Source organism: Dasypus novemcinctus, chromosome 14 (assembly GCF_030445035.2).
Source record: "Dasypus novemcinctus isolate mDasNov1 chromosome 14, mDasNov1.1.hap2, whole genome shotgun sequence".
Classification (NCBI taxonomy): domain Eukaryota; kingdom Metazoa; phylum Chordata; class Mammalia; order Cingulata; family Dasypodidae; genus Dasypus; species Dasypus novemcinctus.
The window spans coordinates 49,481,337-49,500,523 of record NC_080686.1 but is presented as its reverse complement, the minus strand read 5'-3'; the positions used below and the strand labels follow the sequence as shown (position 1 = coordinate 49,500,523).

General features: G+C 38.0%; 1 protein-coding gene across 2 annotated transcripts in view; it reads right to left on the bottom strand.

The window, feature by feature from the left end:
* The window catches only part of CNBD1 (cyclic nucleotide binding domain containing 1), a 479,949-nt gene that overhangs the window by 420,315 nt on the left and 40,447 nt on the right, over positions 1–19,187 (bottom strand). For both annotated transcript variants that reach the window (XM_004474779.3, XM_058275701.2), the window contains exon 4: positions 5,593–5,751. In XM_004474779.3, the coding sequence (XP_004474836.2) occupies positions 5,593–5,751 (159 nt within the window). The remainder of the gene's footprint in view (positions 1–5,592; positions 5,752–19,187) is intronic.

The following is a 19,187-nucleotide window of genomic DNA, read 5'->3' as shown; positions in this document are numbered from 1 at the left end:
CAGTGCTGCAGCTGTCCACTTTCAGATGGTACCTGCATATCGTGAAGAACCATCGCTAAACCAGGCCTGAGTTTTCTCTTCCTCAGTCAACTGATTGTAAGGGACTCCCCAAGAAGCCAAAGCTGTGGGCTAGGAAAGAGAAGGTAACATGGCAGGGGTGGCAACCATGGGCATTTGGGCTTCTTCCTCATGTAACTTACTCATGCCTTCAGGATTCTCTCGAGCCCTAACCCCTATATTCTATGTTCACTTTGTCATGGAATGTTGCTGTGCCCAAATTTATGGTTTGGTGGGTCAAACAATACCCAGCTCATGATAGGCTCCTCAGATCTCAAGGTAACTTGACAGCCCATGGCTGAGCGTTCAGTCTCTACTAAGGCCCAGTAGTAGGCCAAAAGCTGTTTCTCCAAAAGGGAGTAGTTTATCTGCAGAGGATGGCAGGGATTTGCTCCAAAATTCTAAGGGTCTGCGTTGTAATTCTTCCATAGGGGCCTGCCAAAGACTCCAGACAGCATCTCTATTTGCCACGGAAACTTCCAGCACCACTGGATCTGCTGGATCACATGGTCCACAGCAGCCTGGACCTGACACAGAGACTTTTCTTTCTCCAGTCCCCAATCAAAACTAGCAGCTTTTCTGGTCACCCAGTAAATGGGCTAGATTAGCACACACAAATGAGGAATGTGTTCTCTCCAAAATCCAAAGAGACTCTTTTTTGGTCGTAGGGGGAGCCAGATGCAACAGTTTATCCTTCACTTTAGAAGGAATATCTAGACATGTCCCACACCACTGGACACCTAGAAATTTCACTGAGGTGGAAGGACCTTGTATTTTAGTTGGATTTATCTCCCATCCTCTCTCACACAAATGCATTACTAATAAGTCTAGAGTCTTTGCTACTTCTTGCTCACTAGGTCCTATCAACATGATATCATCAATATAATGGACCAGTGTTATGTTTTATGGGAGGGAGAGATGATCAAGATCCCTGTGGACAATATTATGACATAGGGCTGGAGAGTTGACATACCCCTGAGGCAGGACAGTGAAAGTATACTGCTTGCTTTGCCAGCTGAAAGCAAACTGTTTCTGGTGTTCCTTATTGATAGAAATTGAGAAAAAATCATTTGCCAAATCAACTGCTGCATACCAGGTACCAGGAGACGTGTTGATTTGCTCAAGCAATGATACCACATCTGGACAGCAGCTGTGATTGGAGTCACCACTTGGTTACATTTATGATAATCTACTATCATCCTCCAAGATCCATCTGTTTTCTGTACAGGCCAAATAGAAGAATTGAATGGGGATGTGGCAGGAATTACAATTCCTGCATCCTTCAAATCCTTAATGGTGGCACTAATTTCTGCAATCCCTCCAGGAATCTGGTGTTGTTTTGGTTTACCATTTTGCTAGGCAGGGACAGTTCTAGTGGCTTCCACTTGGCCTTTCCAACCATAATAGCCCCACTCCACAAGTCAGAGATCTAATGTGGGGATTCCGCCAGTTACTGAGTATGTCTATTCCAATTACATATTCTGGAACTGGGAAAATAACCACAGAATGGGTCCAGGAACACATTGGACCTACTGTGAGACAGACCTGAGCCTAAAACTCCATTAATCACCTGACCTCCATAAGCCCCTACTCTGACTGGTGGACCACAGTGATGTTTTCGGTCTCCTCAACTTAATGTCACTTCTGACCCAGTGTCTAATAATCCCTGAAGTTTCTGACCATTTCCTTTTCCCCAATGCACAGTTACTCTGGTCAAAGGCCGTAGACCTCCTTGGGGAAAGGTGGGAGGAAGATTAAGAGTATAAATTTTGGGCAGTTTAACAGGATCCTTCCCCAAGGAGACCTGGCTCTTCATTCTAGGGACTCTGGGTCTGTAAACTGTCTCAAGTTTGGGAATTGATTAAGGGGCTGTGATTCTCTGTATCTGTAATTTGAGTTTGGGTTTCATTCACTCTACCCAGAAATCTTCTGTTTAGTAGACTGCCTATCTATTTCATTGCTAGGTACCCCATGATGTAAATTAGCCAATGCCATAACTCTACATGACTCAGACTATTTTGGGTGCTTTTTAGAATCTGCCATTCAATGTGGTAGCCACACCCATCTTGACTTTGGCGATTAACTGCCAATATTTGACTTTTACCATACTGACATCCAATCATTCCCATAGTGTTTAAGGATTCTAATTACATTAAAACCCCTCCTTATAGTATCTCTGGACTACCAAGAAGAGCAACCACAGAGCTTTTCAGGGAAGATGGAGTTAGTCTTACAAATTTATTCCTCACAGTCCTGATCAAAGGTGTGTCTTCTGGACATTCCTGGGGTGGGTGGGCAGCTCTCAAATGGTAAATCCATTCTAGCATTCCAGTCTCCCTAAGTCTTTGAATTCCCTTTTCTACTGTGTACCAGGGCAAATCAGGCATCTCAACCTCAGACATCCTAGGCCATCTTTTGGCCCATGTTTCAATCAGCCACCCAAATAAACTGTTAGAGCCCTTTCTAACCCCTCAAGATAGAGCTTTGAATCCAGAATTTCTGCTTAGTGGGCTCATATTAATAAATTCAGCCTGATCCAACTTTATATTCCTTCCACCATTATCCCATAGCCTTAGTATCCATTCCCACACATATTCCCCTGATTTCTGTCTGTATATGTTGGAACACTCATGCAGTTCTTTCTGAGTATACCTTACTTCCTCATGGGTCACAATTTGTATTTCACCTTTGGGGGCTTGTTGTGATTTTAGTCTAGTAAATAGGTCTTGAAGACAAGAGAGGTGGTGGGGGTGGGTAAGGAGAAGGATTAGAAATGCCTTGCAAGCTACTGACCTCAGGGCATTCCCTTGCATTTTCTTCTGGTAAAACAGGATTAATCTCTTCAGGCAGGAGTTGGAAGGCACTTTCTTCCGGGCAGACTGGAGGCTTGGCAGTACTTGCTGGAGTTTGACTAGTACCTGCCACAGTGCTGGGAGGAGGTCCAGACTCCCTGGGGCAGGCCAGAGGCTAGGCAAGGCAGGCTTCAGTTTGGCTGGTACCCACCTCAGGGCTGGAAGTAGTTTCAGACTCCCTGGGGCACGCTGGAGGCTCAATGATACAAAGTTGACAAAGTGTGGTCTGGATAGGGCAGGCCATGGCAGGCTTATCTGGTAAAGTCTCAGCAGAATTCAGGGTTCCAATGTCTCCACCAGTATCATCATCATCCCATATGTCTCCATCCCAATTCTCTGGATTCTACTCTTTTCCAATCAGTGCCTTCACTTTAACTGAAGAAACCTTGTGGGGTTGAGATTTTAGCGTCCTTTGTAACTCAGCTACTCATACAATCAGAGTCTGAGTTTGGTTCTCAGATATTTTGAGCCTGTGGCTACAGGAGACAAAATTTTCTTTCAGAGCACACATAGAAACTTTCGCATCATCCATTCGGTGTTTAAGTTTCAAATCTGAAGGTTTTACCTCATCTTTTTCTTTTGTAACAGTATCCAGAGTATCTAGGAGGAGCCAGCCAACATCATTATACAGGTTGACTCCACAAAACTCTGTTAAGGTGTTGAAAACACCCTCACCCAGATCCTTGCTTCTTATAAGCATGGAAGTAGGGGAATCCAGTAATGCTATTTTGCATATCTCAATTGCCAACTTACACCGTGGACTGTTAGCAGCCTCTTTGTTATTTGAAAGGGAGTCATCAGTACTCTTGAGTCCAATTAAGGTAGAGAGACAATTGCAAAACTCCCAGAACCACCTCAGATACTCCATGTTTAAGGCTCTGTTCCTCAAGAACCACTCTGGTACCAAACCATGTTAGTCAGCGTTCTCTAGAGAAACAGAATCAACAAGAGATATCTGTCAATAGTATACGATTCTGTAAGAGTCTCTCACACAGCCGTGGGTATGCACAAGTCCAGGTTCTGCAGGCAGGCCACAACCAGGGGCTGTAATGAAAGTCCAATGAAGGTTCTTCATGAGTTCTGGGAGAAGTTGACTGTACAAAGACAAGCTGGGAAATTCTCTCTCAATGCTGGAATCACTTCCCCTTTTAAGGGATTCAACTGATTGGGTTAAGCATCACTCATTGCTGATGGCAACCTCCCTGATTGATGTAATTATAACCAGCTATCTGTCATTTACCACTGCAGTAAAGTCAATAGTGACTAAAGTCCATAAATGCCCTTGTATTACAGTTAACCCAGTGCTTGCTTGATCAAACAACTGGGCAGTTACCTGGACGAGTTGACACATTAGCCTAACCATCACAGATGACCTTCTACCATGGTTTATGTTTTTCACTTCAGTCCATTGCTAAGATGGTACTAAACCCCTTACCCATCTGCAGTTTCCATTGGAGATCAGCCTAGACATAACTCCTGGTATTTTGACACCTTGTGGAAAGAACCAGGGCTGATAGGAAGTCCCTATTGCTGAACAACTCCTGAATCTTAGATAAGGGTAGCTTGACACTGCTACCATTATATACTCAGAGACATGGGGTTACCACCAATATTGAAAAGTCCATCAGTCCAGCACTACCTAAAACCAGTAGCAGTGAATGGTTCAGAGATTTCTGGGGACTAAAAATTTTGAATCAAATGTAATTTTAATCACATTATGGTTTGATAAAATGAAAGTTGCTATGGCATCCTGTGGCACAAATAACTTTCAGTGCTTTAGCTATGTTCTACCAAAGCACACTTTTAAAGCATTCACAGAACACATTCTAGTTGAAGTTTCTATTTTCACATGTTGCCAGTTTAACTATGCCCCTGTATAGCTGGCAGTTATGAGTTCCTCCTTTGCAACTCCCTCAAACCTGCTTTCCTATAAAGTAACTAGTATTTTCTTAAATTATCAATTATAATTTTGAATAAGATTTCTTCTAGCAAATATTTCTTAGTGTATTCCTTAAAACACAAGTGTCAGATTTTTAATTTTTAATTTCAAGCCACTGTCTTTCTTTCAGGCACAATTCCAGCCTTGATGTTGTTTTACCCCTTTGTTTCTGTTGTCAATCTTATTTCCAATATCACATTTTCCCATGGTCCATTTTCAGCTTGAATTTTATTCACAAATCCAACACCATGGTTGGTAACCAGTCTCCACTCAGATTTAACCCCCTCTTTCTCCTTCTTCTTCAAGCAGTAACATGCTAATCACAGTCCAAATAGTTTCATGAAATCACAGGGAAGTATGAGGAAAGTTTATGCAAAGCCTGGGTGAAAGGGAAGGCATCAGTTTAAATTTTGTAAAGGGTCTACAATAACTATAACCTTGTGAAAATCTTAAATATAATTTGTTTAAACGTCAGCAGTAAATAGCATATATTTTGTTTTAGATTTTAAATTAAAATGGTGTGCCACTAGTTTAGCAATATTTCCATGATACACCATGAAGATTGTGTTCATGGAGACTACATTCATCTACAAAGTTTCCAGTATTACCAGCTCATCTGAATTGACCATTAGTGCTAGATTATAACTGAAGTACCCCTAACTGCAAACAACTAACTTTAAAAAAAACTAGAATTCTTCAAAAGAATTATTCATCTAGTAGAAATAATATATTAAAAATACTTACAATTTCTTCAGGATATCTATGAATTCTGTTAAATTCTCTTTGAATAATTTTTGTCCATATAAAGTATTGTCACCACGCACTTTTTTAACATGGACAGCTATATTGTGAGAGTCATCAGGATGTTGGGGGTGAATTTCTTTTGTTTCTTCCATAGATTTCCTGAACAAGGAAACATGAAATATTTAAGGGTATTTCATTATCACACAAAAATTATTTATGCAAACTTTTACTTTATTGCTAAGAGTAGCAGTGGCATTTGAGATCATTTATTATTTTAATAATATATTCCTTTTTAGTGTCTTCAAATTGTTTCATTATTAGTAGTAGAGTTATATGTGTCACTATGTTGATGTTAAGTCCAAAAATTAGTATATAAAATAACATCAAATATAGAATTTGATTAAATGTGTTATAATTGTCTTAAGTAATTGGAACACCTTTCATATTGTATTAGATTTATATAATTAGGGGAAATATTTGAAGTCAATGGCTTACGCCCTTCTCTTTGCACCCATACATTTGTCATTTAACACCAATGGCTTTTTTTAAGCTTTTTTTCTCCCTAATAAACCATGAACTTATAAAGGCAGCCGCCATACTTTATTCTTGTGCCATGGCATATTACATACCTAAGTCCCACAGAGATGCATAAATAAATGACAACTTCCCATCCATTTCCCAGAACCAATATTTCCTATTAAGAGGTAACTGGAAACCTAAGAGCAAGATATCTAACAAATGTAGTCCATCTTTAAGAAAAACAATAGTGTAGGAGACGGTAAAAACCCAGAAGGTCATAGATTAGTTATCTTTAGTTATATGTATGGGAAGATAAAAATACAAAGTTAAATTAAGATAAATATTATATAGAATAATAATAAATTTAAAAATTAACATTTAACATTTATTGAGCCCTTAACGTGTGCAAACTACTCTGCTAAATATTTTATGCAATTATTTTATTAACCATTTGAAATAGACAATATTATCCCCATTTATAAAATGAGGAAATTACAGCTTAAAGGGCTTATGTAACTTGTCTAACCTCTCTACTATTACTAGTAGAGAAGGAAAGAGGTTTTGTTTTTAATTTACCTAAAGTTCACAGAATAGTAAAGCTTGATTGTAAAACTTACTTATCTGAGAGTTTATTAGAGAAAAGATGAAAATACTTACAAAAAGATAACATTAAAAGCCATATCAGTCTCTCCTTCCATGGTTTTCACATAACATCAGCCATTCCATCCATAGAGACATAGAACCCTACCAAAAAACTCTAGTCCCTGGTTACTCCTCTAATTATCTCACAATAGTAAGTACAGTAAATTCAGCAATGGCAAGAATTCAGATTTTAAACTATTGGCTACCTTCCTCTACCCAGACCTGACTCTCAAATGGACATGAATTCGTATTCTCATCTTTTGAAGAGGAGGAGGTCCATGGACTAGTGGGTGAAGAGGAGGTAGGTACACCGTAGATTGTTGCATTTCAGAAATGTGGATTAGCCACTGATTAAGCACTCTACCTACCCAAGTACCTCATATTTGCCAAGGAGATTCCTGGAATTCCTGCCTTGGTAGTGGAAATCCCAGAGCAACCAAAGGCAGATGTCCTTGTTTTCAGTCAAAAAATGATATATTACAAATACATCATTTTATTTATAAAGTTAAACTAGTAAATAACACAATATGCATAGTCTAAAATCTTCAGCTATAAAATTCCTAATCATGTTCTGGGAGGTTAATAAATGACTAGGGCAAGCAGGCGCAGCTAGCAGAGAGCTTCGAGTGAGCCATGCACATGAACCAAGTCTTTTCTGATGAATTGTATTGGTGATCTCACATCTCCATATTTCTGGATTTCATCTTAACCTGTAAAGTGATAGGGATTAACACTACCATCAAGCAAAATAAAACAAAATTTGACATACAATATCTCAACATTCTAACATTGTTGGAAAATAAGCATTATTGTCCTCCATTTTTTAGATGAAGAGACTAAGAGTCAAAGTTAGAAGTAATTTTCTTAAGACAACACAATTACCAAAGTGGAGCTGAAATTCAAACCCAGATTTGACTGAATCCAAAGGCCATTACAATATCTTTTTCTCTGTGTATTTTTGTATTATGATTTTTTCTCTAGCAGACCCCAAAATCTTTCTTTAAATGTCCTCTACTTCTTTGTACGTCCATATAAGTTTCCTATTAGTAGCTAAAGCCAGAGTCCTGTTTTTGGATCCTTCTTTAAGATGCTTGGGAGAAGAAGTCAGTCTTTGTATAAAAATACAAATTAAATGCAGTCACTTTAAGTAAGCTAAATTAACTCCTCCAGCGGAGCTTAGTTTAGTTATCACTTGTGGCAAACAAGAAAAACAAACATGAGGCAATTTCCACCCCAGGATATAAGTTAGCAAATTTCAGGCTTTGTCTTGTGCTGAGCAAGAGTGCTTTGTCTCATGCATTGCCAAGCATATCCAAAGTTAAAACCGAGGAGTCAAAGGAAGTTCCATTATAAACTCTTGACAGTCAAAGCTGGAACCCTGTCATCTCTTATAAAATAAGAGACAATATCTCAAGATTAGACAGAGGTAAACAATACATCCCTGGTTTCTATTAAATTAATGTCCCTGCCAAACTCAAAGTCTTATTTCATTTCCAAAAACCAATAGAAAATTCAGTTAAAGATGAGCAGGTGCACTTACATATATTTTTTAGAATAGAATAGCAATCCATTTTCCAGAATACATGGTAAATCTATACGAACATGCAAGAAAGTCAAATTGTTCAGAGAAAATTATTACACAAATTTATTCCCTAATGATTAATGGAGAAGCTCAAATTTTCAACCTAAGTTCCTTCCATTTACAATTCAATTCAACAAGCATTTACTGAACTACTAACACAGGCAAAGAAGCATTCACTGTGCTCACTACCTTAACTCCCAGGTACGAATCATTTCCATTCACTTTAACTACACTACTTTTTCCACCCACAGAGTACTGCTAAATTAGTCACACACCAGGGTGACTACAAATCTACAATACCTAATTTTAACTGATCCTTGATTTTGTTCAGTTTCTTAACTGAGCTGCATATTGAACTTATCTCACATCACACTTACCTCGATAACTTTCATCTAGTGTCCTTTCCCACTCCTATTTCCACTTTCTATAGACAGCCTTACCTCAGAAATACTGCTCCCTTTCTTTATCCTTCAAGAACGAGTGGGCCAGAACTTCTGCTTCTACTTGTTTCTACTTCCTTGCAAAGAACTGAACTTTTTTAATCCCCTACCATCCTGAAGTCACAGTGACCTTACTCAACTCCAAATGCCTTCCTCAGTCCACACGCTACCTGACCTCTGTACAGGAAGTGATGATGCTAACTAATTTTTGAGAAATCATGAGAAAACACCATCCCAGCCATTTATCTATACTGTTACTCAAGCAGGACTTGCACTTAACTTTATTAAAGAAAGTAAATAATGCAGAGAAAACATGGCCTGTGAATTTTCAGAATTGCCCTTCTTGACTTCATGGTAACCCCATTAAGTAGATTTTAGCCTCATAAAGTTAATCTACCTAATGAACAGGACCCCTAACTTTGAAGATGTGGAACCAGTTGGGAACACAGGGTGACAAATTTCCTACCAACACTAGTAAACAATCTAGGAGAAACTCCAGACTTTCAACTTTATTCTTTAGAACCATGGAACTAACTCTTTGAATCAAAGATTGGCTTTTCCTCCTTAGATACATATGGTATTTCCTGAATGAAATTAATAAGTCAAGACATCAGCATTTACATGTCTTCTTCCGAGTAACTCAGAATTTCACTAGATCCACTACCTATCTCTTGACCAACGGCCTCAAAGTTTCCCCTTAGTGGGACACTAGTCAAGGATTTTATGCAACACCAATGAAGCTGGCTGGGATTTACTGACCCCTAGGCTCTAATAAATTCCCATGAAAGTCCATGAAAGTGCAAACTCTCCCTAGGATTTCAGTAACTCTCCAAGGGATTACATGCTGATGTCCCTTTAGCTGCTGGGCTCTTCCTTAAAAGCTCTCTTTTTTCCATACCTTGTTTATGCAGAAGTGAAACCCAGCCCTTTCATATATTTCCTCAACAAAACAAAACTCAACTAAACTAACCACTCAGAGTAAATGCAAGTGTAGTAGAGTTTACCAAACCTAAAGGTTATCCTAAAGAGATGTGGCACAAATGACAGAGTGCACTTGAAATCTATTAATAGATATTTCTGTTCTTCAATGTCCTCACCTAATCCTCAGTACCGGTGGTTTCTCCTTGCTCACTGCACACTTTTCTCCTTGCTCACTGCACACTTTTCTCCTACTGTTTCCTGACTCCCTCCGCTTCTTCCTTTCCCCTTTTTGGCTCTACCTCTCCTCATTCTTGCTTTCCTCTGCAAACTCCAGTTTAGAATACCTCTGCCAGGCAAAACAATTCAACCCTTTTCAGCATTTACTCCCAGACTCTTCTAACCAAACCCATCAAGAAGGACACACAACAACAAGGCCTTCCTTTTAGTATACTCTACCATGCCTCATGATAATTGTAATCATAAATAGCATGATTTTAGGCTTGCAACTTCCTTGTAACAATCCATTTTAATGCATGGAAATCCTTTGTGTGTAGGCAATATCTATAAATTAGTATCATTTTGCTGCAGTAGTGCCCAGGTCACTATACTATACTATAAAGTGTAGTAAAGTAAAGGGTTTAATTTGTGCCACAAACAATAACAACAGAGCATGGCTAAAGCAATTAGTTGGATCTCTATATACTTCCCTGCTCCTCTCTTCACAGAATTCCCCAAAGATCCCAATGTTGCTCTCAGTAACTTGCATGATAGCCTCTCATTTTCATTTTCATTTCTCTCTTGCCTTTTTTTTTTTTTTTTGCCTCCTCCTCCAGCCACCTCCCACAACCTGATATCCTCAGGTGAGATCATTAAAAGTTATGAAAATAATTTTTTATGAGTTTCTGGTAACAGCTACTAAATTCGATGATTAGGGTAGCAGCTAAGATAGCTTCTTGAGCATTTGCATAATCAGCAATAGGGAGAAAATCACATGCAGTTCTCTTTGCCTCAGTTATTATTTCCCTTCTACTCCTGGCCAACTCTTACTTATCATTCAACCGAAGCATCCCTTCCTCAGGAAACCCTTCTACCTTCTCTGATCTCCCAGTATACCATCCCCCACCAATGTAAGCACTTGCGGTACAATCCCCAGTCCCCATCTTGTGGCTGCCTTCTGACAGCCACTACATACACTTGTCACCACTTACTCAGCCCACCATTGCCACCAGGCTGCACCCTCTGATTAAGGGGCCATGTCTGACTTGTCTTTAGTAAACAGTCAATGCTTGGTAAACATCATTGTTTGAATGCATAAAAAAATGATACGGTTTTATTATGAGGTTTCTTTCCAAATAATGTAAATTTTTACTTTCCTTTTTAGAATAAATCAGTGATGCAGAATCAATATAGTTCTGACTTTTAAATAACACAGGGACCATTTCATTCAATACACCTCAGAACTTCAAAGACAGTATGGGTTTTAGAATCACAACAAAGACAGGTCCATTGTTCTAATACTGTAGACGTATTTTCCAAATAGCCTATGATTAAAACATTTCTTAATTATCCTGAGACCAAACCCAAGCATGAAATAAATGCTGTTTAGTTATAACTGTACTATGAGGGTAATTTTAACAAAGCTAGTGAAAGAAATTGAGTACAAAAATTCAATAGGAAAACACAAGTTCAAAGGCAATTTTATAGATATTTTCTTTGAAAATCACTCCATCAAAATCCATTTGCTTTAGGTTTACAGTTGCTTCATCTCCAAATATCCATTTTTATTTTCCACATTTTCTGCATGCACTTGCACTTTTAAAGAGAACATATAATCCATCTAGTCAGAATGTGCATCATCCAAATGATTGTTTTCAAATGTTTTGGGGAATAAATATATATTACAGAGAATTTTCACATCATTTATAACCCAGATCTGTGTTAGTGCTGCTTTCAGATCTAGAAGTGAAAGTCTCAGCTTCAGTTAAAGCAGCTTGAATGTCTCAGTGTCTTTAGCATCTAGAGTTCAAACTTAAGCATCAATTCTAAGCACGAAACCTACTTTGACATCTCTGGAGGAACTGGTGATTTGGCCGACTGAGCATGCAGGCTCCTGGACTTATGAGAAATATGCCCAGAAGATTTTTTCTAGTCAGGCTGCCTTTTGCACAAGACTAGTGCAGTCCTGAGTCTTGTGGAAGGGGAAAGCATACCACATGCACAGTGTCAAAATTCTCTCATCCCCGGTCTAATTATTCCATTTGTAAGTTATATTACACGAACTAAAAGAAAATGACTGTCTCAGTTTGCCAAGCAGCTAAAACAAATGCCACGTAATGGGTTGGCTTAACAACAGAAGCATAGTGACTCTTGGATTCAAAGGCTAGAAGGCTTGCTTCCTGCCAGTGGGTCAGTAGCTTCTGGCCAACCAGCAGTCCTCGAGTTCCTTGCCTTCCCTGTCACATGGTGAAGTCCTCTCCCTTCCCTTCCAGGTTCTGTTGATTTGTGGCTTCTGGCTCCTGCCTGTGTCTTTTTCTCTTAATATTCTAAATTTCTTCTGCTTACAAAGGACTCCAGTAATGTGGATTAAGATCCAATGTCATTCAATTGGGCCACACCTTAACTAAATTTACATATACAAGAGATCCTATTTACAATGGGTCCATACCCACAGGAAAGTACATTAAGATTAAGAACATACATAAAATGGGGCACATAATTCAATCTGCCATAATGACTCTACAATAATATCATTAGCTGAATAAATCATAAATTTAGAAAAGCCTTCTAGCCATAGCAATTAGTTCTTCCTCTCTTTTTCGTATTTGATCCTTATCTAATTAAAATTGAAGTTTTCAAAATAATAGGTAATGGTTAGACTTTGTTGAAAGGTCCTGAATAAAATTATACCAATGTAACTCCAAACTGTCATGCTTTGCATATCAGGTACATGTGATTGGCTGCTAAATTTAACAAAACAGGTACTTTTTGACCTAAGAACATACACAGCTTTTTAGTTTAAATGATTGAAATAAGCCCCTAGATGAATGAATTGAAGCCCCTAGATGAATGAAATTGTGGGCTAAAGTTCCCAAAAGGAAAGTTACAGTTTAGTGATATGTTTCCATATTCTGAAAGAAAAAAATAAAGTACATCAAATAGTACTCTTTAGACTTGCTCCTCAAATTGTGGTCCATGGCCCAGCAGCATTAAACTTAACATGAGAAGGGAGCTTCTTAGAATTGCAGAACCACAGGCCCCACCCCAAACCTTCTGACTCCGAGTCTGCATGTTGGTAAGATCCCAGTGGTTTTGTACACATATTAAAGTTTCAGAAGCACTGGTCCGAAGTTCACTGAAAGGCACATTGAAAGTAAAACTTTTGTCTTTGCCAAATAATGCTGCCTCTCTAAATATATAATAATTGCATTTTAAATAATGAATTCATCTTAAATAATGAATTCCCATGAAAAAAAGTTTATGCTACTATCTTCCATAGTACATATCCTTTTGGAGCACAATACAAAGAATGATATGCATACATATTTGTATTATTTGTTAATAACAGTTTGTGTTCTCTAGTCAGGTTTAACTCCGCTGGACAGTGGTTTATTTTTCACAATGGTTACTTTCTGAAATTTTTCTTTGTAAGGGTCCTAATTAAATTTGATTGCTTCTCTTCCAGAAAAAAAATGTGACAGATTCCATGCTAGCTGTTCCACAACCACTAAGTATCCTGAGATGTGAGCATTTAGCAGAGCATGTTTTATAAACAGAAGAATCTCTGCAGCTTCTCGACATTAAAGGGCATTTCGTTCTGACTCGTCTTTATATGGACATAGTTCTAATATTTTAATATCTACAAAGATTAGTGGGATTAAAGTTTACTTAAACACAAAGAGGTGCAAAGAAAACAACTTATTTATTTTCTGTGGGGAAGCTAAAACCTCTCATAAGAACACAGATCCAGATCCCTTTCTCCCAATACCAATTTATGGTGTCTCCATCTTATCAGATTGAAGTAGTTTGATTAGAATAACTTTCTGTCAGGTAAATTAATGCTCAGTCTTCCCAGTTACCTAGGCTTTCTATGCTCTTTCAAGACTTGGTTTGATGTGTTTTGGGAAAGGGTGGGGTTACTACAAAACCAAGGTTGGAGGGGGGCACTCCTCTATGAGCTGCCAGCTGATCATTACGCTCCCGTTGCAAAGTGGCTGACAGGTCTGCACCAGCCCATGGCCTGGCATCTCCTGAGGCATGACTGAACATGTCTGCAACACCATCCATAATTGCTGGCTAATATCTCTCTGGTCCATTCAGATTCTTATCTCAGCAGGTTGCTCCTCCCCTCCCTAGGGTCTTAACAGTCTGTCAATCCTATCAGTATCTCATTCTCTCCTTAAATTCCAGACCCCTTACATACTAGACACAGGCCCATTGGAAACAAAGGCATTATGTCATGTTGTATCACTAGGTATCTTCCTCCATACTGATTACTCCATAGCAGTAACTCTCCTCTTGGCTGCATGTAAGAATCACACAGGGATATTTTTTAAGATACTGTGATGTTGGCCTCAAACCAGTGATTCCAATTCAAATTGTAAGACAAATGGGAACCTGGCATCAGTAATTGAAAAGCTCTCTAGGTGATTCTAACGTGCAGCCAGAGTTGGTTATCACTGTCCTAGAAGATTCTAGCCTCTCCAGTAGCTGTCTGGAAGTTTCTACACTCCTCATCCTCTTAGTGAATCGTGCATCTTTAAAAAGAAATATAATAACTAAATATTCAGTTATATTGATGGTTAGCTATATTGCTTGCTTCTGTCACATTGTTTTTGGTCTATACTCTCTTTTGGAAGTAATGGCCTTCATTGCCCAAGAACCATGCCTTACTTAATGTCTGCTAACTAGAGAAATACACTTGTTTATGAAACTCATACAAATATGTACTTAATCTGATTATTTAATCCATTTAAAATTTGTGCTTACCAATTTCTTCTTCCACTAAATTGTCCAAAAACTAATAACATTTTTATTAAAGTCTAATAAGATAATACAGACTTCCTTATAAAAGCATGAAATCTTCCTTCCCCCATCAAAACAAACAAACAAAAAAACAACCTTCACATCTTTAACATAGACTTCCCGAATTACATAGATGCTTATTTGCTTCCTCAAATACTAACATTTCCTTAAACTTATTTTTTTGCTCCTGAAATGAACTGATATAAACATGTATAGTTAAAAGTCTTTGTCTTTGGTGGTTCAAAAAGAATCTTAAATCTGTTGCACTGAACAATTTTCTTTGTGCAACATGCCTCTTCCTTTCTACACAAGCATTTGAATCACAAACATTAAGTGCTTATTTGAAAATTATTTCTCATTATAGTACTGGGCACTAACAAACTTTAAAGAGTCTAAATTTAAGAAAATGTTCAAAGGCAAACAAGAGATCGAGCTATAGTTATATATTCTTGGGAGTATTAATTTGGGAATTTTAAAATGTAGCTATAATCCTCAGAAAATATCTGACCTTATAATAACTCCAAGGTTCTTAGAATGCATTAAAAAGTAGATGAAAATATCTACAGTGAAAGTTCTAATTTTTTTGAGCAAAAAGTTCTAAAATTTTTGTTAATAGTTTAAAAGCAGAAGTGCTCCCCACTTATGAAAAGCTAGCATATTTTAAATTAGTACATTTATAATAATTACATCTTTTGAATATAGAATATAGATGTAAATCTGAGATTATGCTAGTCTCTCACTAATAAAGGAAGACTGCTGAAAATACTGCTGGTTATGACAATACAGATTTTTTTTGTCATTGTTGAAAAAGAATGATCATTATATTTGTGGGGAATGAATAGATCACACTGCATAGTATCATCATCATAAAGTATTTGTATAATGACCAGATTTATCATAGCATTGTTAATTTCATCTAACCAATGGAATACAGAAGTCATTTCATTATGCAGCTCCCATTAACTATAATCGCACTTTATATAATGTGTGCTTCACATCGTTTTGCTTAACCTATTTGGAAAAAGGGCGAATTTCTTGACAGATGGTATGATCCACATAAAACATCATTGCCCTCTATAGTTCAAGATAATAATAAAAGCTAGTTCAATTAAAAAGCTCTTTCAATGCATAACCCTATAATGAAGTTGATATTATTGTCATCTTTTTCTAATGAAAACCTGAGTGTAGTCAATTTTAAGTGACTTCTCCAAAGTCATGCTGATGCTATTGGGCAAAACAAAACCTTAAACCCAAATCTTCTGGGTCAAAATATGGTGCTGTTTTAAAACAATGTAGCTGCCTCACTGCTTGATTTCCCACATATGTTAATACACCAAAAATATTTCTTCTGCCTAGTCGCTCCATGGACAAATCTGCTTTTAGATAATGTTTGCAGTTCCAAACAGGACTTGATGTCATTCTTGTCCTATGCTTATTAATACATTTTGATGGAGCAGAGTTGTTTCCCAAAGACTCAGCCAGATCTTCCAGTTGTTTTCATTAATGGCATTGATCCAAAAGGATTTAATGGTTGTAAGAAGCATTTCTTCTACTCTCTCCTCAGGCGGGAATGTCCTCCTTCTGTGTTCACAAAGGCCCTGCATCAGTCATTCTCATGAGCTGCTCACAGGTACCATACTTCAGTCGTGTTATCACATGGCATTCATGTTAAGTGAATTATAGAGTGTTGAATACAATAACAACAGGTAAAGACTGGTGATGAATAAATTTAATAGTGTAGGCATTTAGCCTGCTAGGATTCTGGTCACTTTTATGCCATTCAAAAATTCTCTGATCTACCTGAGCTCTATTCCCACCATCTGGGTATGCATATGTATCACATTATATGAAGGACTTGCATAGAAAGCTAAGGGGTATCTCTTCGACAGCAGCTCATGGGAATGACTGATGCAGGGCCTTTGTGAACACTGAAGGAGGACATTCCCGCCTGAGAATAGAATAGAAGAAATGCTTCTTACAACCATTAAATCCTTTTGGATCAATGCCACATTAATGAAAACAACTGGAAGATCTGGCTGAGTCTTTGGGAAACAATTCTGCTCCATCAAAATGTATTAATAAGCATACGACAAGAATGACAAGGCAGGACATATATTAATACTATTTAAACTGAAGGAAAGTTTTGCATCCCTTTGAACTTTGATCGATTTATAAATTTATAACCTATAGTTGATTGAAAAACTACAAAACTCCATTTAATTTGTATCATTCTGGGCTCTTTTTTGCTACAAGTGATAGAAAATCAACTAACACTGACTTGAGAGAAAGAAAAAAAAAGAAATACATTTGCTCAAGTAACTGAAAGGCAATGAAGTTCCAGCCAGCTTTAGGAATGGCTGAATCCAGCCATTCAAACAACCTCCACCCCTTTCCCTGCAGGTCTATATAAGTGCCCTTTCTTATGGGAGGATTGCATCCAGCATCCAGGTGGAATCTGAGCCTCCTCTTGACATAAAGGTGCAATGGACACAACCAATCCAGTGTCCACATAGAAGAGGTGGCATTGGATTGGGAAAAGTGGACATAATGGACAAAGGGTATGGGGAAAGGCAGGAAGAGATGAGAGGTGGAGGCGTCTTCGGGACATGGAGCTGCCCTGGATGGTGCTTCAGAGGTAATCACCGGACATTGTAAATCCTCACAGGGCCTACATGATGGAATAGAGGAGAGTATGGGCCATGATGTGAACCAATGTATATGAGGTGCAGAGGTGCCCAAAGATGTACTTACCAAATCCAATGGATGTGTCATGATGATGGGAACGAGTGTTGTTGGGGGGGGGAGAGGGGGGGTGGGGGGGTGGGGTTGAATGGGACCTCACATATATATTTTTAATGTAATATTATTACAAAGTCAATAAAAAATAAAAAAATTAAAAAAAAAAAAAAAAAAATAAGTGCCCTTTCTTCAGCCAATTCCTGTTACTCTGGTTGGCAGGCCTAAATTACATAACCATTTCTGATGCTGGCATCAGGAATAGTTCCATAATAAAAAGATGAACTGAGCTTGGGGACCTTGGAACGAAAATAGAAGTGGTACTTACAGGCAGAACCCACAAACATCTAAATTACATGCCCTCTTATGTTAGTTTCCTCAGTCCTCTTCATCTCTTAATTACTACTCTTTTGATCCACCACCTTTCAAGACAGAGAATCTTTCCAGAGATTAGTAGCAAGTCCTAAGGCAGATGAGAATTGCTCTCATCAAGCTTAGCTACCCATTTATATCGCTATTAAATGGCAATGAAATGAGCACAGCTTCATATTTACTTAGCCAGAAATGTGTAAAAGTCTTGAGATAATTGAGCAGTGTGAGGAGCCAAAATTAGTTGATAAACTGTCAGTGTACTTGTCAAGTCAGAGAAGCAAGTACCATTAGAGTAAACAAAGATGATAAATTTTTAAATGACGTTTTAAAAATGAGAATAACCTTTTTGTTTCTTTTAATTGAGAAAGTAATATATACAGTCGTTGTTTAGAAGAAAATGAACAACAGAGAAATGTATAAATATAATCACCCATGATCCCACCATCAAAGAATAACGACATTCACCGTGTACCATTTTGGCAGTTAAACTGGAAAACCTCTCCCCTCTCCCCCTAAACATTGAATTCATTATACCTTTTCTAACTTGCTTTTCTCACTTAAAAATACAAAATAGATGTACTTTCAAAACATATCTAATTATTTCACACACTTGTTCAAAATCCATCAAGTCTTCCGATTGCTTTTTAATAATTTTCAGAATGCTACACCTGTCCTGGCAGGAACCACATAGCCTGGCCCCTCTTGACTAGTCAACAACTACACCATATTCTCTGAGGTTCTTTTTTTTAACATACATTTTTTAAGATACTTAGATTACATAAATGTTACAAATATAGGGATTCCCATTTGCCCCGCTTCCCACACCTCCCACACTCTCCCACATAAACAACATCCTTCAACTAGAGTGGCACATTCATTGCAATTAATAAACGCATCCTTTGGCATTGCAAGCAAGGGCGTCCCACCCATCGGCTGTATGGGATCTCTGAGGTTCTTTAACTGTCCAAGGCTTTCCCTGCCTTAAGGGCTTTGCACAACTCTCCTTTGTCCAAATGCCGCCACCGACAACAACACAGTCACCAAATAAACACACTTTGGGTTGAAACAGCTCGTTCTTAAATGCCACTTCCTCACAGAGGCCTCTCTTCATTATATAAACTTGGGAATATTCTTCTGTTGAATATCCATCCTCATGAGAGCCCTTCTCATGCATTTATCAAAACCACAATTACATAGCTTTTGTGTGGTTAGTCTGATGTCCCCAACTAGAATAAAGTAAGGATTGTATATAGTTTGTGACTATATCCCTAATATTCATCTTAACCCAGGATCAGAGCAAATACCCAATAAAGGCAATACTCATTAAGTAGACAATATTCATTAAGTTCAAAAAGCAAATA